At 41.4% G+C, this 23,462-nt stretch overlaps 1 protein-coding gene across 3 annotated transcripts in view; it reads right to left on the bottom strand.

Moving 5' to 3' along the window:
- Positions 1-3,281: 3,281 nt before the first annotated feature.
- raph1a (Ras association (RalGDS/AF-6) and pleckstrin homology domains 1a) overlaps positions 3,282-23,462 on the bottom strand; it is an 81,986-nt gene continuing 61,805 nt past the window's right edge. For all 3 annotated transcript variants that reach the window (XM_084362099.1, XM_084362101.1, XM_084362100.1), the window contains 10 exons: positions 22,145-22,219; positions 21,466-21,550; positions 17,195-17,316; positions 16,979-17,044; positions 14,900-15,043; positions 14,680-14,790; positions 12,963-13,061; positions 12,608-12,728; positions 12,289-12,419; positions 3,282-10,439 (listed from right to left, as the gene is read on the bottom strand). In XM_084362099.1, the coding sequence (XP_084218225.1) occupies positions 8,073-10,439; positions 12,289-12,419; positions 12,608-12,728; positions 12,963-13,061; positions 14,680-14,790; positions 14,900-15,043; positions 16,979-17,044; positions 17,195-17,316; positions 21,466-21,550; positions 22,145-22,219 (3,321 nt within the window). In that variant the 3' untranslated portion in view covers positions 3,282-8,072. The remainder of the gene's footprint in view (positions 10,440-12,288; positions 12,420-12,607; positions 12,729-12,962; positions 13,062-14,679; positions 14,791-14,899; positions 15,044-16,978; positions 17,045-17,194; positions 17,317-21,465; positions 21,551-22,144; positions 22,220-23,462) is intronic.

The raw sequence follows: 23,462 nt of genomic DNA, 5'->3' as shown, positions 1-23,462 counted from the left end.
GTAACAAGTCTGAACTCCAGCATTCCTGTTATATGATTCACATGCTTGTTAATTGTTCCAGGATTTGATTACATTAACAATCCTCATCCACTGGGTGTCTTTTCACTTACACAGACCTTAACTGTATGCTTTCCTCTTGTAAATAATTTTATTTTGTGAATCTAGAACACATTATTTATTTCATGTACCACCCAGTATCTGCTGTTGCTGCAGTGATCAGCCTCCCACATCAATAAAACCTGAATCCTGTCTCAGATTGATATCAGACTTCTTTGGTTTTCAATGTTTCAGTCTCCTTCTCAAGTGCTCAGTGGACTAAATGGAATTCTCTCAGTTTATTAAATATGCCTATTGCTGTCTGTCTGTATGCAATCAAGACTCAGGCTGGAGTTAGTACTGACAGTGTTGTATACCAAAAGTCATACTTGGATAAAAGTAAAGTGTAGTAGCAAAATGTATCATTTGCATTTAACCACGCATATTGTTGTTACCCTGCACTGTTTTATTCCATGTATTGACCTATAACCTTACGGATCATTACACCTTTTCGCACTGTGAATTATGGCCTGGCCTTACTATGAACTGTTTGACTTACTGTTTTTACAGTGACCTCGCTGATTTATGTGCAAGTGTTTGTGCACAGTAACACTCTATCTTTATCTCTATCTCTGAGTCTCTGCTATAAACTGTGACTTTGTCCGTCTCTGCCAGGGTTTGCCTGGTGGATGAGGCTTAACTCTGTTTGCTCTTTGCTTTTACCACTTTATTAAATTACACAAAGACAACCTTGTGTGAATCCTTTTTTCACTTCTAAATAAAAATTTCCACCACATAAAGATATTGTGATAAAATAGAACTTTGGTTAAAGTGAAAGTCAACAGTACAGATGAAACTTGAACACAAGAATATATTATATTATATTATACAAATGTACATATATGTATATACTGTTGACTCATTAAAGGCCTGGCCAGTTATCGGATCCAATACATTTTTCTGATCATCAGAATCAGTGGGTTTTTGATCCGATTGGCAACAAAATAAATTAATTTCAAAAGTGCCATCTACAAAGTAACTAGTTACTAAAGTTATCAAATAAATGTTGTGAGAAAAAGGAAACAATATCTGGCTCCAAAATGTAGTGCGGGTAAAGTACAAGTACCTCAAAATCTTACAAAAGTTCAGTACTTAAGTAAATGTACTAAGTTACACTCCATCACTGACTTCTGACAGTATTGAGAATTCTGGCCTGACTAGACGACCTTCACACTTGATAAGAACACACACACAACCGCATGGACACTCCAAATCAACATGTAGGGCCAAGTCAACCAACACACACACACACACACACACACACACACACACACACACACACACACACACACACACACACACACACACACACACACACACAAGCATACACGCACTCTCTCACACAAGACTCAGGAGTTCTTGGAAAGTACATGACATACTAGATATGGAACAATGAGACAAGGGTCACTGGGACATTTTGATAATGGTTTAGGTCATCACTGCACAAGTGTGATTGTGCATGCAGATTTCGAAGTACATAAATGTCTGGTCAGTCCAGGAATAAACAGAACCCACTTAGTACAACCCTTGCCTCTGTGTCGTCTTTCTGAGAGTTTCGGCTTCAACAGATATTATTGTTGTACATTCTCCACAACAACAGCAGTGCTGCATTTTACACATGTTAAACAAAGATAGAAAGCGTTATTGAAACAATGATTTCTGCACACAAATGTCTAAGAATGACAAGTTGTCATTGTTTTATATTTTGTTGTTTGTGAGTTGTGTACTTCTCCTGAATGTCTCCAACAGTGTTAAACTCAGAGAAATTGTATCCAAATGAACTGGCTTTCATTTAGTCACCTGTTGCTAAACTGACACGTCAAAGATTGAGGAAGGAAGTCAGCCAACCTGACTAACCATTATACAGCTATAACTTTAATACATTACCTGTCTGTGAACATGTCTGCCTGAGTCACGTCAGATACATTTCCATCAGCAATCGTAGACAACAGCTCCCATGTTGTTTTCACTGTTTTGACTGAGGGACCCCTAGAGGCTGAAATGACACACTGTGTTTTCAGTAATTTAACCAACATGACAAACAACCAGCTCAGAACCCACATCTGTTGTCTGCCAACATCAGCTGAGCAGTCTCAGTATGGTAACACACTGCACACTTACTTTTAAAGGCACCAGGGTTCTTGAATTAGAAAACAAGCTTCATCAACAGTATAAGATGATGTGTGCCTCATTGCCGAACTGATGGATGGCCAGTAGTTACAGAAGTGTTTCTGCTGGACTGGCAATGGTGGATATGTGGACTATACCGCTGACCAGCTGGCATCTCGACCAAATGTTTGTGACAGGTTATTAACATTATGAATGCAGGTTAACAAAAATCACAAACTTATTTTCCAAAAGTTCTTTCAGATTTTCATTCCTACAACCTCTGTAAACTTCTTCAACAGACACGGACAGGTGGTGGGCTTTAGTGGAAAGTTCACTTCCTGTTAGAGAAAGGGGTCATGGGTCTGATTATGACCCCTTTCTACTGTAAGTCAGAGGTCTGTATTTCCGAGTCGATATTCCTGACTTCCAATTTAAATGTTTCCCAGTGTATTTGCTCAGGGAGACATGGACACCTGATGCAAGGCATGCTTGTATGGAAGGTCTGTGAACTTCACAGGCAACTACGTAAAACAACTACAACTAATAACTAAGTAAAAAAGTGATGAAAAGATAGGAGGCAGTTGTTCATGCCGCCATACTACTGTGATGTCATCTGTGTTTATGTCGGGTTTTTTTCTCCAACTTGGATGACTGTTCTGTTGCATTTTTCCGTGTTGAAGATTGTGTTTTTTCCAAGCGCAATGAAATGCAGCTAAATGGAAATTATGCACAGTTCATCCATGTTCAGCACGCTAATATGCCCAGACATGATTCAGGTATTCTCATGACAACATCTTGTAAATTGTTTTACTTTTTCACAGGGGATATTTTCACTTGTCCCAGCAGAACAGAAACACAGGTGTAAATAATAAAGTGATGATGGTTAATTCCCGAGCCATCGATGTTATAACACCTGTGCCCATTCCGATCTGCATCCGGATGCTGACGTTCCTCAACATTTTCTCTTCATCAGTATGAGGATGATTTCCCACATGACACCACAGCTACACAACATGGAGTTGGTTTGAATGTTTTATTTAACATGAGTGTCTGGGCAAGTCAACAGGAGCTGATCCTTTGTGCCTCACACAAGTCTTTACTGAGAATTATGGACACAATGAGTCTGTCTGTCCTCTGGCCCTTCTAATATTTAACCTTCATCTAATGACGCCTTCAACTTATAGTCCATATAACATAAACAAACCTTTAATATTGTATTCAGAACTATGTAACTTAAGATTTTTTCATAGCTCACAGTAGTGATGTACACTTTTAAAAAAATGTTGGAGCCCTAAGAACAAAATCAGTCTTCTTTTTTCTTGTTCTTAAACACACTGAAATGCAATTAAAACAAAGTCACATACCATCTTTGAAAAACAACATCCATTGTTGACTGACTTGAAAGCCAAGCACACGACATACTGAACTTCCTTTGTTGAAAACACGACCGCACAAATTTAATTTGAAGGCAGTAGCTCTTTTGTATTCCCCGACTGGAGTATGTTAACTAGTTGGACATTTTTGGTTTAATATGGCATACAGAGCTGTCAGGAGCCGGCCAGTCTCACTGCACCACATCATCAGACATCGCAAAAAGTTTAACAACAGTTCACAACATCTCAAACATACAGTCTGATGACATCTGCCCAACCCACGGCCTCTCAAAACCAGGAAACCCATCCTTCACACTTTCAGTCCCCAGAGTCCTGGCAACCTGTGTAAAAACTTTACAATCTGCACTTCGGTTTGACTCCTTTATTTTTAATGCAACAGCAGGTTTGACACCAATAACAGCCATGTGCTCTGCCAGGTGTCCTTGAGCAAGACATTTCAAGACATTGATCAGTTTGAAACTGTATGTTGTTCTTAGTGTCACTCAAATACATCATGATGTAGGCCCTCGTGATTATTATCCTGCAGGGCAGTGGGCATTGGAAGTACTTCTCTCAGGTGAATTCTCTCCTTCAACAACATCACAAACAGACAGATCTGATGTTTAAACTGATTGAAATAATTTGACCATAATTATACAATAAAGATAAAATCAGAGTACTTCAAAAACAAATGATTGCACATTAAAAATCAAAACTGGGGCAGTATATCACATTTTTGGCATCGGTGCTGTTGCACTGGTCTTGTCATGCAGATAAATTGAATCTAGTGACTGTACGGATGATAAAAACAGGAAGGTAGAAACAGATGTAGGTTCAGCTGCACACATAGAAAACTACGATCAGAAAATGTACTTAGGAAGCCATTATCAGCTCATCTGGACACAGATAAAAATGACAGACTATGTTTCTGTAGCTATATGAGTGTGGAAGGATGCTTGGTTGGAGCAGCAGACTAACTAACTACTGAACTGACTGGGTTTATCCAGCTGGATATCTAATCTGATGTAGCCGCCCACTGAAAGATACTACTGTGATTACCTAACTGACTACAACATGTTGCTGAACACCAGGATCAAACTTGTCTGAAATAATGTACTGACTGTAGCTACCTGTCAAAGTGACTGGGGGTGTATCCATCTGGCATCTCTTTCTAAATGCCACTGCTTTTAGAGTGCTTGTACCAGATTCTGCTTTTTTTCTTAAAGAGTGCCCTTTGTGTTTTGTTGTGTGTTAACTTGGTGTTAACACTTGATGTTAATGTCATTAGGCTCAAAATTCATGAACAATCTGCATCACAATCCCAGAGCCCAGGTTGGTTTATTTAAAATGATCATTTTGTCCAAACAACAGTTCAACCCCGAAGGTTTTCAGTTCATCAACACAGATGACTATTGAAACCAGTAAATCTTAGCATATGAGATGCTGCAATCAGTGATTTATTTCCTTCTGACTGATGAATCAGTTGATCAACTAATGATTTCAACTTCAAATTTCTTTCAATATGGCATACAAATTCAGAGATTCATTTAGACACCTGTCACAGTGGAGGAGGCTGCAGATTAAAGTCACAACAAACAATCTTATTGTTTACTACAGCGGACACAGAGGCAAAACACAGAAAAGACCCCAAGTAAGTAATGAATTATTATAACTGGATATGGAGCTCATGAGGGCTGCGACAGTAAAGAACGTGACAGGAGACTCCTGTAAACGCCTGGTGTACTTATTTTCAGAATCAGTGCTCCAATAATGGCGATTAAGGCAAACAAAAGGGTATTTTCTCTTGGGGTATTTATCAGTTGTCTCGGCCTTACTATTACTCATGTTGCTGCTCGATGTGCCACATCAGCTCTTCCCAGGCTCCCTTCTTTTTACACATTTGAATTTCCTGGCTGCAGTATCAGACAAAGATGGCTGTGTGTGGAAAACTCTTGGTTTCAAAATGTCAGAAGATTAATGGTCGACATCACGGATGTTACAGTCAGGTCTGCAGTGTGTGATGTCACCACACACCTGTGAGCAGTTTGAGTGTTTTGTTTTTCAGGCACTTGTTCCCCAGGGCAGTCCTTGGGATTTTCTCTGATCATTTCAGATGCTAAGTGGACACACACCTTTAATGACTAACCAGTGAAGTGATTGACCAGCTGTTAGGGTGACAAACAAGTGACGGACTGATTGCTTGGTCTGCTAACAAACTATTACCTAACCAAGTGAGTGCAAAGCTGAAAGATGAGTTAAGACAAACCCTGCTTAAATGAGGCGGTCATCAAGTCTGTTACCGAAATGTGTCCAAATTGATTGATTGATGTTGCGGAGCGACTGATTTGCTCAGATCAGAGGAGGTTCTGGTGGAGTTTCCTGATAATGATGCAAAACTGATTGATATTAACATTTACATTTGAATGGGTTATTTAGATTGTAGAGATGAAGCTAGGTCTGTGTGAAGGAATTTCCATTCTTTAGGCTTAAGGCCAATAGCTATGATTTACTCGGCTTACACACAGACAGACTGTCTTTTCTATGAGTATGAGGATCACACAATGTGCCTTAGGCTAACTTAGGTAAGCATATTTTTTGGTTTAGATTCCAATACCCAATAGAATCCTTACATGTGTATAGATGAGTGAAAAGTAACCTCATTTGGTTTCATTAGTCTCCTGGGTCTGGTAAAGTTTAAATTCTCCTTTCAGAATTATTCTGGCACTACGCAGTGTTCTCACTTGAGCTCCTCAATCAAGCTTCAATAAATGTCTCGGTGTAAAACATCAAAGTGTGCTGAACCGTCTTTAGTAACGAGCGGACCAGTTCACAGGAATTCCTTCACAAAGTAGCATCACAGACAGGATCATAAAATAACTGACATTTTACCTTTAGCCTCAAGAAGGAAAATTCCATCGCGGTCTTATTGCACAAGCTTTGTCCTCATGGCCTTCAAAACATCCAACTTTACAGAGGTAAGTACAGAACAACCTGGTGTACATTTCCCTCTGGTGTAATAATTGTAATATTCTGTAGTAGTTTTAAATTTGATTTTTTAAACTGGTTAGGATGTCAAAACACCTGTAATCTGAGCAAAGCCTGACCTGCTCATTCTGTAGCTGATTTATGAGAAGTACTTATTCAGTATACATTTAAGTATGAAGTCCTATCCTTTGTGAGTCACCAACCAATCAGCCATGAAGCTCTAAATTTAGAGAAATAAGATTTTATGAAATACAATCTACTGTAGCTGTGTGTTTTACTTGCTAAGGAAACTTAAGAAGGCTAATTTCCTGTGCCAGATTCTTGTCAACTTTTACAGAGGAGCAACAGAAAGCATCACAAACTGGCATGGTTCATCACGGCCCAGGACAGGAAGGCTCTACAGCGGTGGTACCCATCTACAGAGCATCAGTGACATCAGTGAAGTGAGATGTCTGCACAGAGCCCAAAGGATACTATAAGACAACGCCCACCCAGCCACAGTCTGTTCACCCTGCTGCCATCTGACAACAGATACAGAGTATCTGCTGCTGTACCACCAGACTACAGAGCAGCTTCACTCCTGTGAGACTTCTGAACTCATCCTCAACACTCCACCTTGAAAATTTAACCTTTTTGACTTGATTATTATTTATTGATTAGTCTGCAGTTGTTTTTGTGTATGTATGTATGTAGCTTAGGGAATTATGAACAGGAATGTCATCATACAATCGTGTAATGCATAATAACAATTAAATTAATCTTGAATCTTGGTCACCCAGATCAACACTTTGACATATTTTGACAAAACCGACCCATGTCCAGTCGAACTCCTTCTCTTGTGACACTTCTTAAAAACTTAAGAACTTAAAATAATTATAATAACAATATCTTTCCAGTATTAAATAATCTTATATAAAAACACACACAGAAAAGTTTGAAATAAATGGCAATACTCCCATCCCCCTAGTTCACAACATACACACATAAACACCATCCCGCTTTTGCATCTCTTGTTCCTTCCATTGATCCCTCCTTCCCTTCATCAGTAATGCTACTTCCATTGCCACGGCTCCATGCAGTACCAGTTATTTTGCAGCAAACTGTCTCTGTTGCCATTGTCGTTCAAGTCTTGTCTTTGTATATTTCAATGCAAAGCTGCACAGACATTGTGAAAAAAGCTTGATAGGTGATTTTTCTGGCTTGCTTGTATACAGATATATATATATATATACATATATATATTTTTACTCATGTCATTGGATTAAACATGTATCGTAATGATAGTAATGATGAGGATGATAATAATAATGAGGATATTAGGAACAATCATAATCTGAGATTAAGAGTAGGAAAGACGTCTTGCTACTTGCTCGGAATCCAGGGGGGGATGGTTTAGGATGAGGAGAGACGGACAAGTCAAGACAGACATTGATTACTTTTTCTCTGTAGGAACAATGAGGCCTAAATAGTTAGTTCAGTTCTTTAGGCTCCACTCAGGGTCTTTACACCCTACCAGTCACTGGTCAGTTTGGTGCTTTGGTCCCGTTTTGGAGGAGCGGGAGGCGGGCCTCGCCGCAGCGTTGCATAGCCTGAGATGTTGGCATGTTTGGTGGAGTGGGAGTGCGTGTGGTGGCGAGACAACGTTTGGGAGTGTCCTCTGACACCATGCTGCTGCTGCAGGAGCTCAGGGGGAGGAGGAGGGAGGAGTGCCATGTCGTCCATGGTGCCCACAGGCTCCATCTTAGAGGAGGGGATGAGGCTGGAGGAGGTGAGCGAGCCATGGCGGACTACAGACTTCCTCTTAAGGGTGCGGTTGAGGTCTTCCAGGAAGAGAGGCTTCAGTGCCAGGGAGCACGGCCCCGGTGATTTTGGGGATGTGGGCGGGACAGGAGAGGAGGAGGAAGAGTAAGAGGACAGGGAGGGAGGTGGGGTCTGGGATAGAGGAGGAGGAGACAGGGGCATCGAAGTTGTATTGTCATACTGGGCTGTGGTACTGGTCCGCCGGTTTAGTGTTGGAGGAGGGACTACTGCCCCCTTTTTCAGTGAGCTTTGTTTCCATGATGACGACGACAAGGAAGATGTTGCTGACTGTTGAGGCTGGGGGTTCACCACGGCAACCTTTGGTGGGTGATGGAACTCTGATGGGTGGGGAGGCGGAGGAAAAAGCTCAAAGTCACTGGGGGGAGGTGGGAAGTAGTCGGGTGATGTGTCGACATGAGGAGGCTGGGAGGGGGGAGGTGGGGGAGGAGGGGATGGGAACTCAGAGGACTGACGGTGTTGGCCTGTTTGCAGCCCCTGGAGTGCCAACGGTAGGTTCGCCAAGTTCAGCTTCCCTGGCTTAGGGAGCGGAGCAGCAGCAGAGGACTCTTTTGATGGAGACCCCGTCACTGATGAGGAGCTGGACGAAGTACCCGTTTGTGGAGCTTGGCCAAATTTGTTGACCAGGCTCTCCACCTTCTTTGGCCTCTCATCCTGGGTATCACCTGAGCTGCCCCGGATGGAGGAAGCTCTCTGTGGGGTTGGTGGAGGCCCCCTTTTGCTGGATCCTGTGGACGAGGTGGAAGGCGACTTCTTTATGGGGGAGCCTGTCTTTGAGGAGGACGAAGTGGGAGGAGGAGGGAAATCTCCGAGGGAGGTGTCAGCAGGGGGTGGAGGGAACTCTGGGGACTGTGGAGCCATGACGCCTCCTGGCTGCCACTTTGGTTTGGCCTTGACCGCTGGAGGGGACTGAGGAGCAGAGAATTTAGATCCTTCCATGGAGTTGGAGGCAGGCAGAGAGGAAGGGGCAGAGTTTCCAGGGAACTGATTGACAATCTGTTTGACCAAAGAGGAGGTAGCTGCTGCAATGGAGACTGAAGAAGAGGAGGAAGAGGGAGAGATGGCCAGGTTTTTGGAGGACAGGCTGTGCTGCTTTGGCAGAGTGGGAGGTGGCTGATTTGGGGAATGTCCTGTTGAGAAACTTTGCTGCTTTTTAACTGGCCCGTGGCTGCTCTGGGGCTGTGTTGGTGACACAGGTGAGAGGGCGATTGGAAGGGAAGAAGGACCAGAGGGTTTGGGGGCAGTTTGAGGGGGAAAACCACCAGTGAATGTTTTGGGAGGTGCAGGAGGGGGTGCATTGGGGGACAGAGGTTGGAGAACTTGTAGGGAGGTAGGAGGAGAGAGCTCAGCTGGAGGTGGTGGAGGAGGAGAATTATCGTCCAATGGTGGGCTGAAGTCGTACACCATGTTGGGAAACTTCTGTGACAGGAACTGCTGGAGGCCACTGTTGGAGAGTTGAGTGCAGGAGTCGAAGATGGATTCTGGTGGCGGGGGTGGAGGCAACCCATTGGCCTCCAGGTTCTCTGGTGGAGGAGGTGGGAGGTAGTGGATGTCCTGCATGTCCTCCTCCAGTGGGGGTGGAGGTGGGAGACCACAGGGGCTTGATGGACCAAATTTCAGTGCGGCCATAGCTGAGCCAGGAGCTGGCACCGTAGGTGGGGGAGGAGGGGGAGGAGATGGTGGTAGTGGAGGCGAGGTGCTGTAAGCAGCTGGGAGGGTATTGTAGTTGGGTTTAGAAAACTGGGTTGGAAGGGTAAGTGGGGCAGCTCCTGCTGGCTGTGTCCTGGACTGGTTCTGGCTCTGCAGGCGTGCCAGCGTGCTGTACTTGATGTACGAGGAGGTAGGTGCTGACTGATGGGCCACACTCATGACAGGTGGGGGAGGCGGAGGTGGAGGAGGCGACGGCGGTGACGGGGAGGAATCGTCGGATGGGATGAGGCCATCGGTGTAGCTGCTCCGGGAGGGAGGAGTCTGAGGCTGAGAGAGAGAGAGCGGCTGTGGGGAGAGGGAAGGTATCTGGACAGGGATAGGCCTACTGATAGGGTCGATCCTCATCATCTGGAGAGAGAAATGGCGAAGAGGGAAAGAAAGAAAGAGAAAGGGACAAGAGAGTAAGGTAACCAAAGAGAGGAGAAGGAGGAACCGTGATAGAAAGAGGAAGCATATAGGTAGAAAAGTCAAGAGAAAGTAGAAGACACAAGAGAAAGGGGTGATGAGATGGAGGGAGAAAGACACAATTAGAACAAGTAACAAACAGTTCGACCAATGTCATGTTTGTGAAACGAAACAGTCCAAGACAAGATGCAATAAATCAAACAGTCAACCAGTGCAGTCTGCAACTCCAAACACGTGAATAAGGTGAATTTGCATCAGAACATAAAACCTTTTAACTCTACTGTCCTACAATCATTAATCAATAATCATCTTGACTTCATATTTCTTTTAGGGCATTGTCAAATTTTCATTGGCAGCTTCAAGGAAAGTGAAGAAGGTACTATGGATCAGCTGAAGTTAGTCCATCTATCCGTCCATTTACTGAACTGTTTAACCAAGCTTAATGCTTAACTGATTTAAAATGTTGGAAAACACATTCTGAACGGATTTGAAAAAAGAGGGCTGCTGGCTGTTAGCTTAGCTGCAGCTCTCCTAAATCCCATTGCTGTGCCCTTAGACAATTAAACAGACGATTATGATGTTGTGTTCTCAGAAACCCTGTGCTGGGTGGATCTCATGGCACCTTTATCATACATCTGATTTAGCTGCAGCTATGATGCTAAATGACAGAGCACCAGCCTCTATCAGACTGCCTTTAACTGGTATTGTACAGGTTCTCAGCTATTTGGATAACCGTCAAAAAGTTTGTAAACAAGATGCCAAATAACATTTAATTGGCTATAATCTGTTTCTAATAGGCTGTAAACTGGATCTTGAATGTGACAAAAGTTCCCCTAACCGTCCAAACTTTTTGTTATATTACTTGTTGGTTAGGACATTCCATCACACCACTGGGTTAGAACAAATCAACAGTTCAGCTGCAGCCATTTAAAAGACCCACTACACCAGACAGCTCACTTGTATACAAAGTCGACATGAAATGAAACCTGAAAAATACAAGTCCAAATTTTGTGACCAGAAGGGATGGGCTTTTCGCTTAACTCGAGAATCCACTTCCTGTAAAGATCAGATGTGCACACAGCTGTGTGTGTGTGTGTGTGTGTGTGTGCGCAAGTTTATATTCATGTGGCTATAGGTAAACCAATATTTGCTTTAATTATATTTTTTTTACTTTACTACTATTATATTGTCATTGATCATTTTTGTGCTGTAAGATCTAACAAAACAAAAATATCCCCACAAAAACAGGTTTATAAAATTTGTATTTTATTTAATTGTTCTGCTGTAAAACTAAAATCTGGATTTGTCTGTTATATTCTTTAGAGAGAGTCAAAAGTTAATTTGACTCTCGCAAACGGGTTGAAGGGTTGGATGTGATGATAGCAGTGTTTTTCTTGTTACTTTAATGTAACAGGAAATCTTAATGTGAAAATTAAGAATTACATTATCAACCCCTGTGTTGCTACCTAAAGCACCAGACGGTGAGCACATCTTACACAAACTGCCGATGGGAAAATAAACTGGTTACACAAACCCAGGTCACTTCAAAACACCAACACAAACAGCTTAGCATTTCAAAGGCTGCAGCCGAACTGTTACCATGCCTGTTACATCACTTCCTGTCTAACCTCCACTCCCTCCTCCTCCTCCTGCACAAAGAGGAACTGGCATACGTCCCTTCACCTTTGACCGCTGGCAGGGAAGCAGAGGTGAAATATGGGAAATGTATCCACAAGTCAACAGGACAATGACAGGAAAGGATAGGACAGAGTGTGTTTGTGTGTGTTCACACCTCTCCTTGCGTCCCTCTCCTCCATGCATCGGAGAAGATGGAGCTAACGGCACTCTGGGAGCGGGTGTGGCTTGATGATGTCATCTCTGAAACGCCACTGTCTGATTGGCTGGAGTGGTTGGACTGGGACTCTGGGGGTGTGAGGACACAAGCAGAGCTTAGTTTGAACTTTTACTACTGACGATGATTTATTTGAAAAATAACTGTGGGTCTTTTTTTCCCCATGTTTTTTGTATAACCTGTAAAAAATCTCAAAAAATCTAACATTTGGCTTTTGAACTTGCCATAGATTTATCTCAACCAAAGCAGACAGACAGACCTGGAAGGCTGGAGGAGCTGGATCCTGACTTGATGGAGGAAGAAGAGAGGGAGGACCAATCATAGGCCGCTTCTGTCCTTCTCATTGCCTCCTGGAAATTGATGTACAGCTGCTTCCCGTACTGACAGAAAGACAGACAGACAACAGGTTTTGACAGATATGCAGCTACATGAATATGACTGCAGTGAAGCAATCTGATCCTGAAATGATTAAATAGAACTTCATGTTCACCACACTAAGCATAGTGCAGCGTGGAGACTGTTAGTGTATACATGACAGTGTTTCTACAGCATCAGGCACTAACAGATGATACAGACAGCACTGTTTCATGTTGCACCACAGGATGAGTTACTACCTTGGCGATGCGAATACTGTTGATCCACTGTTGGAGGGTTCTGACGTCATCACAGCACAGGTACTTGATGTACTGAGACTTCTTCTGGATCTGAGGGTGCTACACACACACACACATGCAGAGTATTACTTGAAAGAATACTTTGTTTATGAGTATTGTTATCACTACTTATTCTTTAACAATGTAATTCAATCAATACAGGCAAAATACACAGGAACACATGACTATGTGATGACATACAATACATCCTACACAAAAGACAAAAGGACAGTCAGGCAAAAAAATAAATAAAAATAAAATAAAATTTAGCTAGATCCCTTCAGCAGTTAATATATTCAAGCAGACAAAACAAATGAATTTACAAAAACTGAAAAATCCATGACAGTTGTAGAGCATATTCAGATTTGATATATTGTCTCAAGCTCCACTAGAACACATTTTCTCTCTTTTCATATTGTGCTGTGCTACTTTGTGAAGGTTTGTAGTAATGATCCTTTCCAAAATGAATTGGCTTCCTAATACCGTACATAAAAAAAAACAAAAAAAAACTATTGGCTCTTGATTGAGATTTAAATCTAAATATTTTACCTGACAGAATGGTAGTGTTTAGTGTCAGCCGGACTCCCCAATATAATGTTTAAGTGTGTAAATTTAAAATGAAGGCTGAGTAGCATTAACCCATTTTGGATTTTGGTCCACAGTCTTGCACCATATGGACAATAAAAAAGAGATGTGACTGCTCTTCCTCATTACAATATCTACATGGTGGTGATTGTACAATGTTAAAGATGTTGTTTTCTGTAGTAGTGATTTTGTAGAATATTGTTCATTATAAGATTCTGGAATAATAACTTACTTTTGGAAGTACTACTTTTACAGTACTATTACTACAACTCCCCCCCCCCCACCACTGATGCTGCAAACACTTCAAAGTAGAGTTTCTCAAGGGGGGCAGTGTGTTGACTTGTCTGAATACATAGGTCTATATGCATTATAAATATAAAGAAAGATTTATTAGCAGACTAAATAGCAATTAAAAATTACAATATCAGAATAGGATAGTCTTAAAATCTGCACTGAGAACAGTTAGAGAAAGAAAAGGGATAAAATAAACAGGCCTATAATCTGCGGAAAGCCCACATATCCTCCTGCTTTTTTCCCAGTGGTATCAGACTTTTCCTTGGCATGCTGTTCTGATTAACAAGACTGCTCTTTGTTTGGCATTTCAGACTGGCTGCTGTTCTCGATCACTGAGACCTACTTAAAGTTTGAATGTCTATTTCTAATTTCTCACAAGCGCATTAAACATTCGTAAATAGAATTTCTATTCAGATCACCATTTTACTCGCTGGAAACCTAATGATAGGCCTAATGATATTCCAACTGTCCGGTTAAATCAAATCTGTTATTTGGTATTCAATGACATGCTTTTTCAATCAAATAAACAGAATAATAATTAACATTAAAATTCAGGGTTAGACAACTAGCCTGCGTTTTAAATGATGGGATGTGTAAAGGGACCTGGATAATGAATGGGGGAGGGGGAGTTGTACTATCTATCATTATAGTATCTGTCTTTTCTTTGAAACAGAGCTATCACTACTCTGTCACACCACTAGGAGGCAGTGAAAGACCAGTGCCACAAACCAGACAGCAGTAATTCATCCCAAACCTCATTACTCTGTGATGTGCTTTGGGTTTGTGTTTGAGAGTGTACCTTCAGCACCATGCAGTAGTCTGTAGGAGCCTTGTACTTGCTCTTGTAGTCCTGGCCATGATACACATTAACATGATCCAACTGGAGGAAACACACCAGGTCTCTGGATGCCTACGCAAACACACACATTGAATTTAAAGTCAATATTTTTTTGTTTAACAATAAACAAAATAATTACTGTTATATAATATATTCTCCCAGCTGATTTCATTACACCCACCTTGGCCTTTCCTTTGGGGACGTAGTAGATGCCAGAAGCCCTCAGCAGAAAGTAGCGTTTCTTCCACGACTTCTTCCCGTCCTCTTTAAGCCACAACACTCCCTCCATCTCAGGGACAGACACCGAGCTGCCGCCGAAACACTCCTGATCCATACAGACAAACACGCACATACATAGAGAGACAACCGATGGCTTTTAGTGCTTTCAATTTCAGCCTGGACCTCACTACACCAGCTGAACTAAAGAACATATAGGCACCTTTTTTTGACAGGCCGACTTGTGCAACAGCATAGTGAAGAATTGTTCACCACTGTGACACAGGTTTGCTTTCTAGATCTACTACTAATTCAGATGAACTCAGATTGAATAATTTTACTGCTTTTTCTACATCCATACCAATATCTCTGATTTCTACATGGCTGTTGAGCAAAATGCAGAGTGGCAGTACTCAGTACTGAAAGTTCAAGGGCCAACAGAATTAAGACTAATGCTTTGAAAACCATAAATTGCATCAGAACATTTAATGGATAATAGAGAGTTTGAGTGCCTTGTTCTGGAGCGTGTTGGGCCGAGCGACACAACCCTTCTGGTGTGCCCCATTGGACCTTATTTTAGAAAACGTGTATGGGAGTTAACGGCAAGAGTCACATTTTTGATCCCGTCTGACTTGTGCCATGAATTTGTCGTAAAGATAGTAAAATATGATTAAGCTTCGAGTGAAACAGCTCAGTGATCTACAACGTCATATATGTCACCACATGTACATATATGTCACCGCAGCACAGAAAAGGTATGAAAAAGGTGAATATCACAACAAGTCTGGCCATGTTGATCGCTGTGAGTAAACTGTTGGGTGTGTAATCTTTCTCATTTTCAAACTCTTATACTTATTTTTAACAAATTAACAAACATTGTATGTGTACTTCGTGGCACTATTCAAACATGATCAAAACATTATTTGTCTCTCTCCATTCACTACCAAACATATTTTTCTGAAATAAGGTCCCATGGTGGTCAACAGAAGAGGAGGGACTGGGCCTCCATTAAGAAAGGTTGCATACAGTATGTAATATATCATTCTTTTGAAAATGAGATTTTCCATTATGAGTGCATTATAACAATAAAATAAATGCTATGCCCATGCCAAGTGCTGGATTTTTAATGTACTAACCCTGTAATCTAAAGCTTGAATCACGTTCAGTTTCCCTGATGGAGGCTGATATTTGACTCTTCTACAAAGAGCCCTGTGCTTTACTGCCTTTTTAGGAAAATATTAGCTGCAACTAAAAATACAGATTAAGTGGTGCGTTTTCTGACCCAGAAAACATGTAGAGGTGGTAAACAGAATTTCAGCCCTGAGCAGTGTCTGCAGCTCTTCACTTCAGTCTCCATCAGGTCCCAACAACCTGCAGCAACAGGGCATCCTGTGAGTAACCTCTGAGGCTGTTCCCAGGGCAAAACCAGTGTACAAAACTCGCTTCAACCACTCACTGCTGCTGGCTGAACTGATTACACTGAGCACACAGTGATAGCTGAAGGAGACTTAAATTAGCTTATCAACATTTTTATCAATGTCTCTCAATTAATCTGGAGTACGGTGGCTGGACATTCAGAGGACAATGCTTCAGTGCTTCAGATTTATAATCATGATCGACCTGAACAATAACAGTGAGTGAGACATAAATATGATTTGGAAAAGTGAGGTATAGAAGTAGCACGTGTAAGACTAGAGAATGAGAGTGACATTTGGATTCAGTCACAGCGCTGTCAGACTAGCAAGCATTCACATCATCGCCTGTCCATATACAGTAGAACACCATGTCATGTGAACATGATAGTGAAAGTTGACAGCTGCAAGGCCAAATATTGTATGTAAGGATCAGACAGAAGCTGTTACTAACAGATCTACTCCAGTATCTCTATATTGAGTATGTGTATCACGTCAGACATCGTGTGTGTTTGACTTGGACCTCCACCTCAGAAATATCCGCGCTGGCTGCCATTCTCAACACTATGAGATGAAAACTTTCCAGAGGATCTGAGGAAGCACCTGTGTGCAAGAGCAGAAAACAAACTGACCTCCAACAGAGCCTCTTTGTTTCTTTCAGCCATCTCACAGGTCTCCTTCCGCCCCAACAAATAGTTCTGTAGCAGACAGGGAGCAGGTATGAGACAGAAGGAACAGGACAGACAGACAGACAGACATCTGGTTAGCAATATAAAAACATCTGTATATTATACAAGCTGCCTTTTGATTAACCCCCCACAAATGTTTGTTTGTGGCATCCATCTCACCTGTGGGTTTTTGAACAGGGTGTACTTCTCGATGCGTTCAGTGAACATCAGGCGGTTCTGGCTGTCTCTGGTCCAGTTCAACAGGTTCTCCACCAGGTTCTCGTGATCCTCGAAAATTCTCTCTGCAGACAGTGATTTCGATATTTTAGTTAATTCTGAGTTGAGTCAGTTGAACACGTGGATCAGTGAAATAAGCTTGTTTTTACTTGGAACATACTGCTGGGTACAGCTAAGTATACAGAAATAAAGTAAATTTACTTTTCACAATTTACTCAACACTGTTCTGTAGACAACGTCAATGTGTTCAGCTAAACTTTTGTTCTATTCTGTTACAAACATTAACACTTGCAGGACTCTCAAACTAAAGTACTACGGTGAAAAATCAGCTATCTTCAGGTTGTGTTGGCAAAAAAAAGGTCAAATATGAAGATCTTTGTGGAAAACAAGAACAGTTTAAATCCACAAATATCACTTTTGGCTTTGGCTTTGGAAGTTCTAACTTAAAAGTGACAGTACTACTATATGAGCGCAGATATTAAACAATATAATAGCGTCCACCAGTAAGAATAAGAAGTAAAAGAGTTTTTGTTTCTGTTGCCGTGAAGCAGTAAAATACTGCAGTAAACGTGAATGTCATCAAATGTTCGCAGACGTCTCCTCAGCAGCAAATAACTTCATCACATCCAAAATCTTACAGTGAGCTGCTTCAAACTGGTCAGTTAGGTTCAGTCTAACTAGAACAGTCTGAGTCTGAGTCTAATTCCATGTTACTAAATTGCATCCTGTGATTTTTGAGCACATATTCTAATTTGTTTGGGAATTGGAAAATGAGAAAATTAAGAAGCCTGTTACTGCAGGGACCATCCCCGCTGCATAACCAAGAGGCAACAGTGCTTGCGGCAGTCTGCTGCCCTTATTCCCTCTCTTTAGAGCTCAGTGTCTCACAGCCCAGCTGCCTCTCAACAGCTTTCAGATGTTTTTCCTCTGAGGACTGAAATGGACAAAAACCATGTCAGCTGTGACCCACATTCAATTTGTGGATGACTGTGTTGACCTCACTAACAACAAGTACCTTTTTTAACTGGGGCAAGATGTATGTAGTCAGTACCTGTGTACGTATGATGTAGTGTCACTGTTACAGAGCTCATTTATACATACACCTTAATGTACCTCAGCATTTACACATATGGTGACTGACAGTGGCTTATTGTTTTTGACAGTTAACTAAGCTGTCACCATACACCTGCTAGAGCCTGTTCCATCACTCACCTACCAATTATTACATCCAACTGCATCACATCACCACAGATTTCACAATAACAACGTATTTAAGATTGTGGCAGTGTGATTGTAATTATAGACACATCATTTCATTCATCATTATCATCATTATATGATAATATATTTCTATGTAACCCTTCAGCAGTTCATACGTTCTGAAACAACTGGTTTTGCACACCAGCAACACCATACACTCCATCATGTTTTCTGTAGTTTGAATGCCCCAAAAGTTATGGATCAGAACTTTAACAGTACTGTGTCTAAAAACTGTAATATATCAAATACAATGCATTAATCAATGAAATAAAGAATGGCTGTGATACCGAACAGAAGACTGGGTATTTTGTATATTATAAACATATGAAGTAATATTACCTAAAGTAATATTGTAGCAGATGAGCAGCACTCAGTGGACATATTGTCGGCTCTTATTATTGTTTATTTAAGTGACTTATGAAGCGAGAATAACAAAAGATCCAAGACCTTTTGGCACAGAACAATGTGCAGTTTCCCTGATAATTGTTCTTATTTCATTTACCACATGTGTCAGTTACAGTAGGTCATCAATTATCACACATTATATACATCAGTCTGAGAGATTTACCACTGTATGTTTAAAGGACAGGTTCACCCAAAAAATGAAAATTTAGTCATTATCTACTCATCCCAATACCGATGGAAAGTCAAATTAAGTTTGGATTCTACAAAACATTTCTGGAGCCCCGAGATCTCACACTGATTGAAAATAACTCTTTTACACACTTTTTAAAGCTGTTAGTTTCGACTAAAGTTTTGACTGTACCCTCAACCCATCTGAAGCACGTTACACATAATGTTGTATTTTTTTCAGTTGTTGATCATGTTTTGGACAAGTCCCCATCTACTTTTACTGTGAAGCTCCAGAAATGTTTTGTGAACAACAAAACTTCACCTGACTTTCCATCAGCATGGAGGGAGGAGATAATGATTGAATTTAGATTTTTGGGGTGAATTGTTAGTTGAAGTCATAAAACACTATTACCTAGTTAACAACACTGACCCCTGGTTTCCATCGGGCATGTGTCTGTGTCGATACACAGAGAGCTTTATAGCTCATTAATCATGAGGAACAAAACACTTTAGTTCTAACATTGATTGGCTAACATGTGGTCATTTGGGTACGCATGGGTAACTTAGAATACTACAACACTGTTACCAACAGCAAATAGTGCAGCTTATGAAACTTCTGTAACTATCACTACTACTCATAATACTGAAATATAGTAATAATAATAATAGTTCTTATTGTGTTATTATTAGACACAATTCTAATGTTCCACTGTAATTTCCTGTAGGGTAGAGGTTACCATCTGACAGGAAGTCAGTCTGCTGCCAAAGGGCACTCAGCAGGGTGCTGGTAGTGCTGGTGGCACTGGTTTGTTCGTGAGTGTGTGTGTGTGCAGGGGGGCTGTCAAAAGGTTTGCCTCCTCTCTGCAGCTACAGACACAACTTCTTCTCTTAATTAACACAGAGGCCAATGTAAATCTTCCCAAGGCCACATCCTGGCCGCCAGCCCAGGTTTTAGAAACACACGTGGAGTAGATTTGTGTAGGTGAGGAAAGGTTTAGGTTTGGCCGATCGTGGCAGAACGAGCTACTCTTCACCTTCTCGCTCTCTCTTTCATAACGATGTGGACTGGCTGTTCAGCAGAAGCCCTGAAGATGTAGGTTAGATCACACGCATCACTGCACAGGACCTACATAAAGACTGTGTGTGTGTGTGTGTGTGTGTGTGTGTGTGTGTGTGTGTACGTGTTTGTCAAAGAGTGTTAAGTGGAGTTGAAGCTCGTAGTACAGTGTGTGCTGGCGAGCACACATCTCACTCCCCACGGGAGGTGTGTGTGTGCGTGTGTGTGTGTGTGTAAATCTTTGTGGCTGAATCTCTGTGCTGTGTGAAAGTCACTGCTGGGCACAATATTACTGACTACAAGAACCAACGCACTCAACAATGGCCTTCCCTCTACACACCTGGAAATGTGGAAAAGTTTGTGTCGACCAGGCTGCATCACTCAAAAAACCTGCTGTGCTTGCAGGTAAAACGATCAGATATGACTCTGATCTGCTGTTACAAAACATCTTTCACAATGTCAAAACATGAGGCATCAACACTGTGAACACTGACGTCACTTCAGTCTTTTGAGCTATAACAGCACTTCAATGGAAGCTCACCATCTCATTCTGCACTTTATACTAAGCTTTCAAAAGCTAGCCCCTCATATTACACATTCATTATTCATTTCATCAGCTGAAACATGCAGTCTGTTTTACATTAACCTCCACTCACTCTGAGCCAGTGACATAAAGCTTTCTGAATTATCTGTGTAAAATAGCCTAAATATGCCTCATTTGCTCAAAATCAGACTGAAATCCACAAAAATGCCCTAAAAACCTCTAGAATAGACTGTAATGCACTTCTCTCTGGGCAACACAAGACAGCAACAAAGGTCCTCACCCGATCCAGGAAGTTTGATTATATAAGATTTTTCTACAATGGTTATTGGTTCACACAAGAGCTGATTTAAAAAAATCCTCCTTCTAACCTATAAAGTTTTAGATGGAATGGCTCACTCATACATCTCCAGCCTCATTTCTCAATACATTCCACCATGCCCTTTACTTTCCCTTAATGCCAGTTAATTAACTTTTCCTTGATTTAACCAAAACTCTTCTGGGAGCCGAGCCTCTACTTCTCTCGAATAACTTCCACTTCTCTGTGTTTACATGTAATATCAGGTTGCTTTCCCCCTTTTCTCTCTGCTTTCTTGTTACTGATTTGTGAAGAGATTCTCTGAAGATGAAATACATTTAAAGTTACTAGCTTTTGTGGTGTAAAATCTAGCTGAGATCTCGCAGCCAGAAATAACTGTGTGAAAACTAGTATTTGTTAGTCAATAGGACAAAGCAGCATTTGTCCTGTGTGTGTGTGTGTGTGTGTGTGTGTGTGCCGCTCACCCATCTGCAGCTCGCTGATGGTTTCCACCAGTGACCAGTCTGGACTGTAACCACAGTGAGATTTCTCCAGCAGACTGTCCAAAACCTGAGGAACAGGAGACTGTGAGCACAACACTGTAATACCAGCACTGCTACTGTGAGCCCTGCTACATGGTACCACTAACTGGAAGTACTGCTGACAACACAAATACTACTTATATGTCTACTACAGCTTATGACACAACTACTAGTACTACTGCCACTCATTTAACTACAACCACCACTACTAGTAGTAATACTACTACTGCTAATACCATTTAATAATACAACTGCTATTAATAACAAAAGCACTACTTCTTATAGTTTTTACTACTTCCACTTTTACTGCTGATAATTCTACTATACTGATATTACTAATTTACTGATACTTATATACTTATTATTATATTAATACTACTGACACAGCTACTATTACTTCTGCTGCACCTCCTGCCTCCTGCCCCGACACACCTGCTCCAAATGAAGACTTGTTATCAGATGATTAGCTGATCATTTGGATCAGGTGTGCTGGGGCAGGAGGCAGGAGGCCTCCAGGAACAGCACTGAAAAACACTGTTCTACTGTAATAGCTACTAATATTGCTTCAGCTGCACCAACATTACTGCATCCCTGCTGTAAGTGTGATGTGAGTCAGTCGTACCTGTCTGACTGTCTGCCTCTCATCCACCATCATGGTTTTTGAGCTCTCGTCTGACAGATGGACGCGAATCACCAACTAAGAAGAGAGGAGACGATCATTTAGATTGTTAGAGTCAAGTTATGGCACATCAGTCGTCAAATTCTGGATTCTGTTGTTGAAATCATTGTGTGGCTACCTTGGTTTGTGCATATTTTCTGCATGCATATATATATATACACGCACAGACACAGATATATGCACACAAATATTGTATAATTGTGCCTCAATGTATTGTGTATGATGCACTGATTTTGAAGTGACTGTACACATCATCACAGCATTCTGTTTGCATAAATAACTAAAATCGCCACATCACAGTTGCATGCCTCCCCACACCAGTCAAGTTGATATTTCTGAGCTGTGCTGTTGAATAATGGTCAGAACATTTTTCTGTTTGACCTTTTGGATATAAAATGTCTTCTATTCTATAAGACACTTGTGTTGAAAATTATTTTGTCATACTTGTGAATTGTTGAGTAATGGCCAAAAATGTGTTTTTGTGAAGTCACAGTGACTTTTGACCACTCAAAACTAATCAGGTCATCCTTGAGTGGACATTTCTTCCAAATTTGGAGAAATTCCCTCAAGACGTTTCTGAGATATTGCGTTCACAAGAATGGAACGCACAACCAGAAAACATAAAGCCTCGTTCTGCGGCTATCGTCAGTGTGGAGGCATAAAAATGGAGTATTTGTGGTTTTTGCTTAAAAATGTAACCAATCAAATTAAAGTATTTCCGACGTCCATAGTATAAATGAGGTTTTAGGTCCCATGATATTAATTCTAATATTATCTTTTGACCATATCATTGTTCATCCCTTAAATGTTTGTTTGTGTGTGAGAGAGACAGAGATAGAGACGGTGCACACAGAGCCACTGTCACTTTTTTGGGGCTTATTGCAGGATCAACATAGAGACGATTAGACTTAACAGACAGACAGACAGACAGACAGACACACACAGACAGGTAGCTGAGTTCTGTCTCTCTGTGTGTGTAATAAATCCAGGTTGTTAATCCAGTCTCTCTCTCTCTCTCCCTCTCTCTCTCTCTCTCTCTCTCTCTGTGTGGGATAGGGACTTAACTTGCGATGGTCATTATGTTGAGTGCTCCGTGTGTGTGTGTGTGTGTGTGGGTGTGTGTGTGGGTGTGTTGACCCCAGCTGTTATTGACCAGGGCTTTCAATGTGGAGTAACACTGACCTGACCCAGAAAACTGAGTCCGCTGGGCACGTGCCAGACGGACATGCATGCAGTCACACACACATACGACACATATTTC

Source organism: Pagrus pagrus, assembly GCF_965226575.1.
Source record: "Pagrus pagrus genome assembly, chromosome: 9".
Classification (NCBI taxonomy): Eukaryota; Metazoa; Chordata; class Actinopteri; order Spariformes; family Sparidae; genus Pagrus; species Pagrus pagrus.
This window is presented reverse-complemented; position numbering and strand designations above follow the sequence as displayed.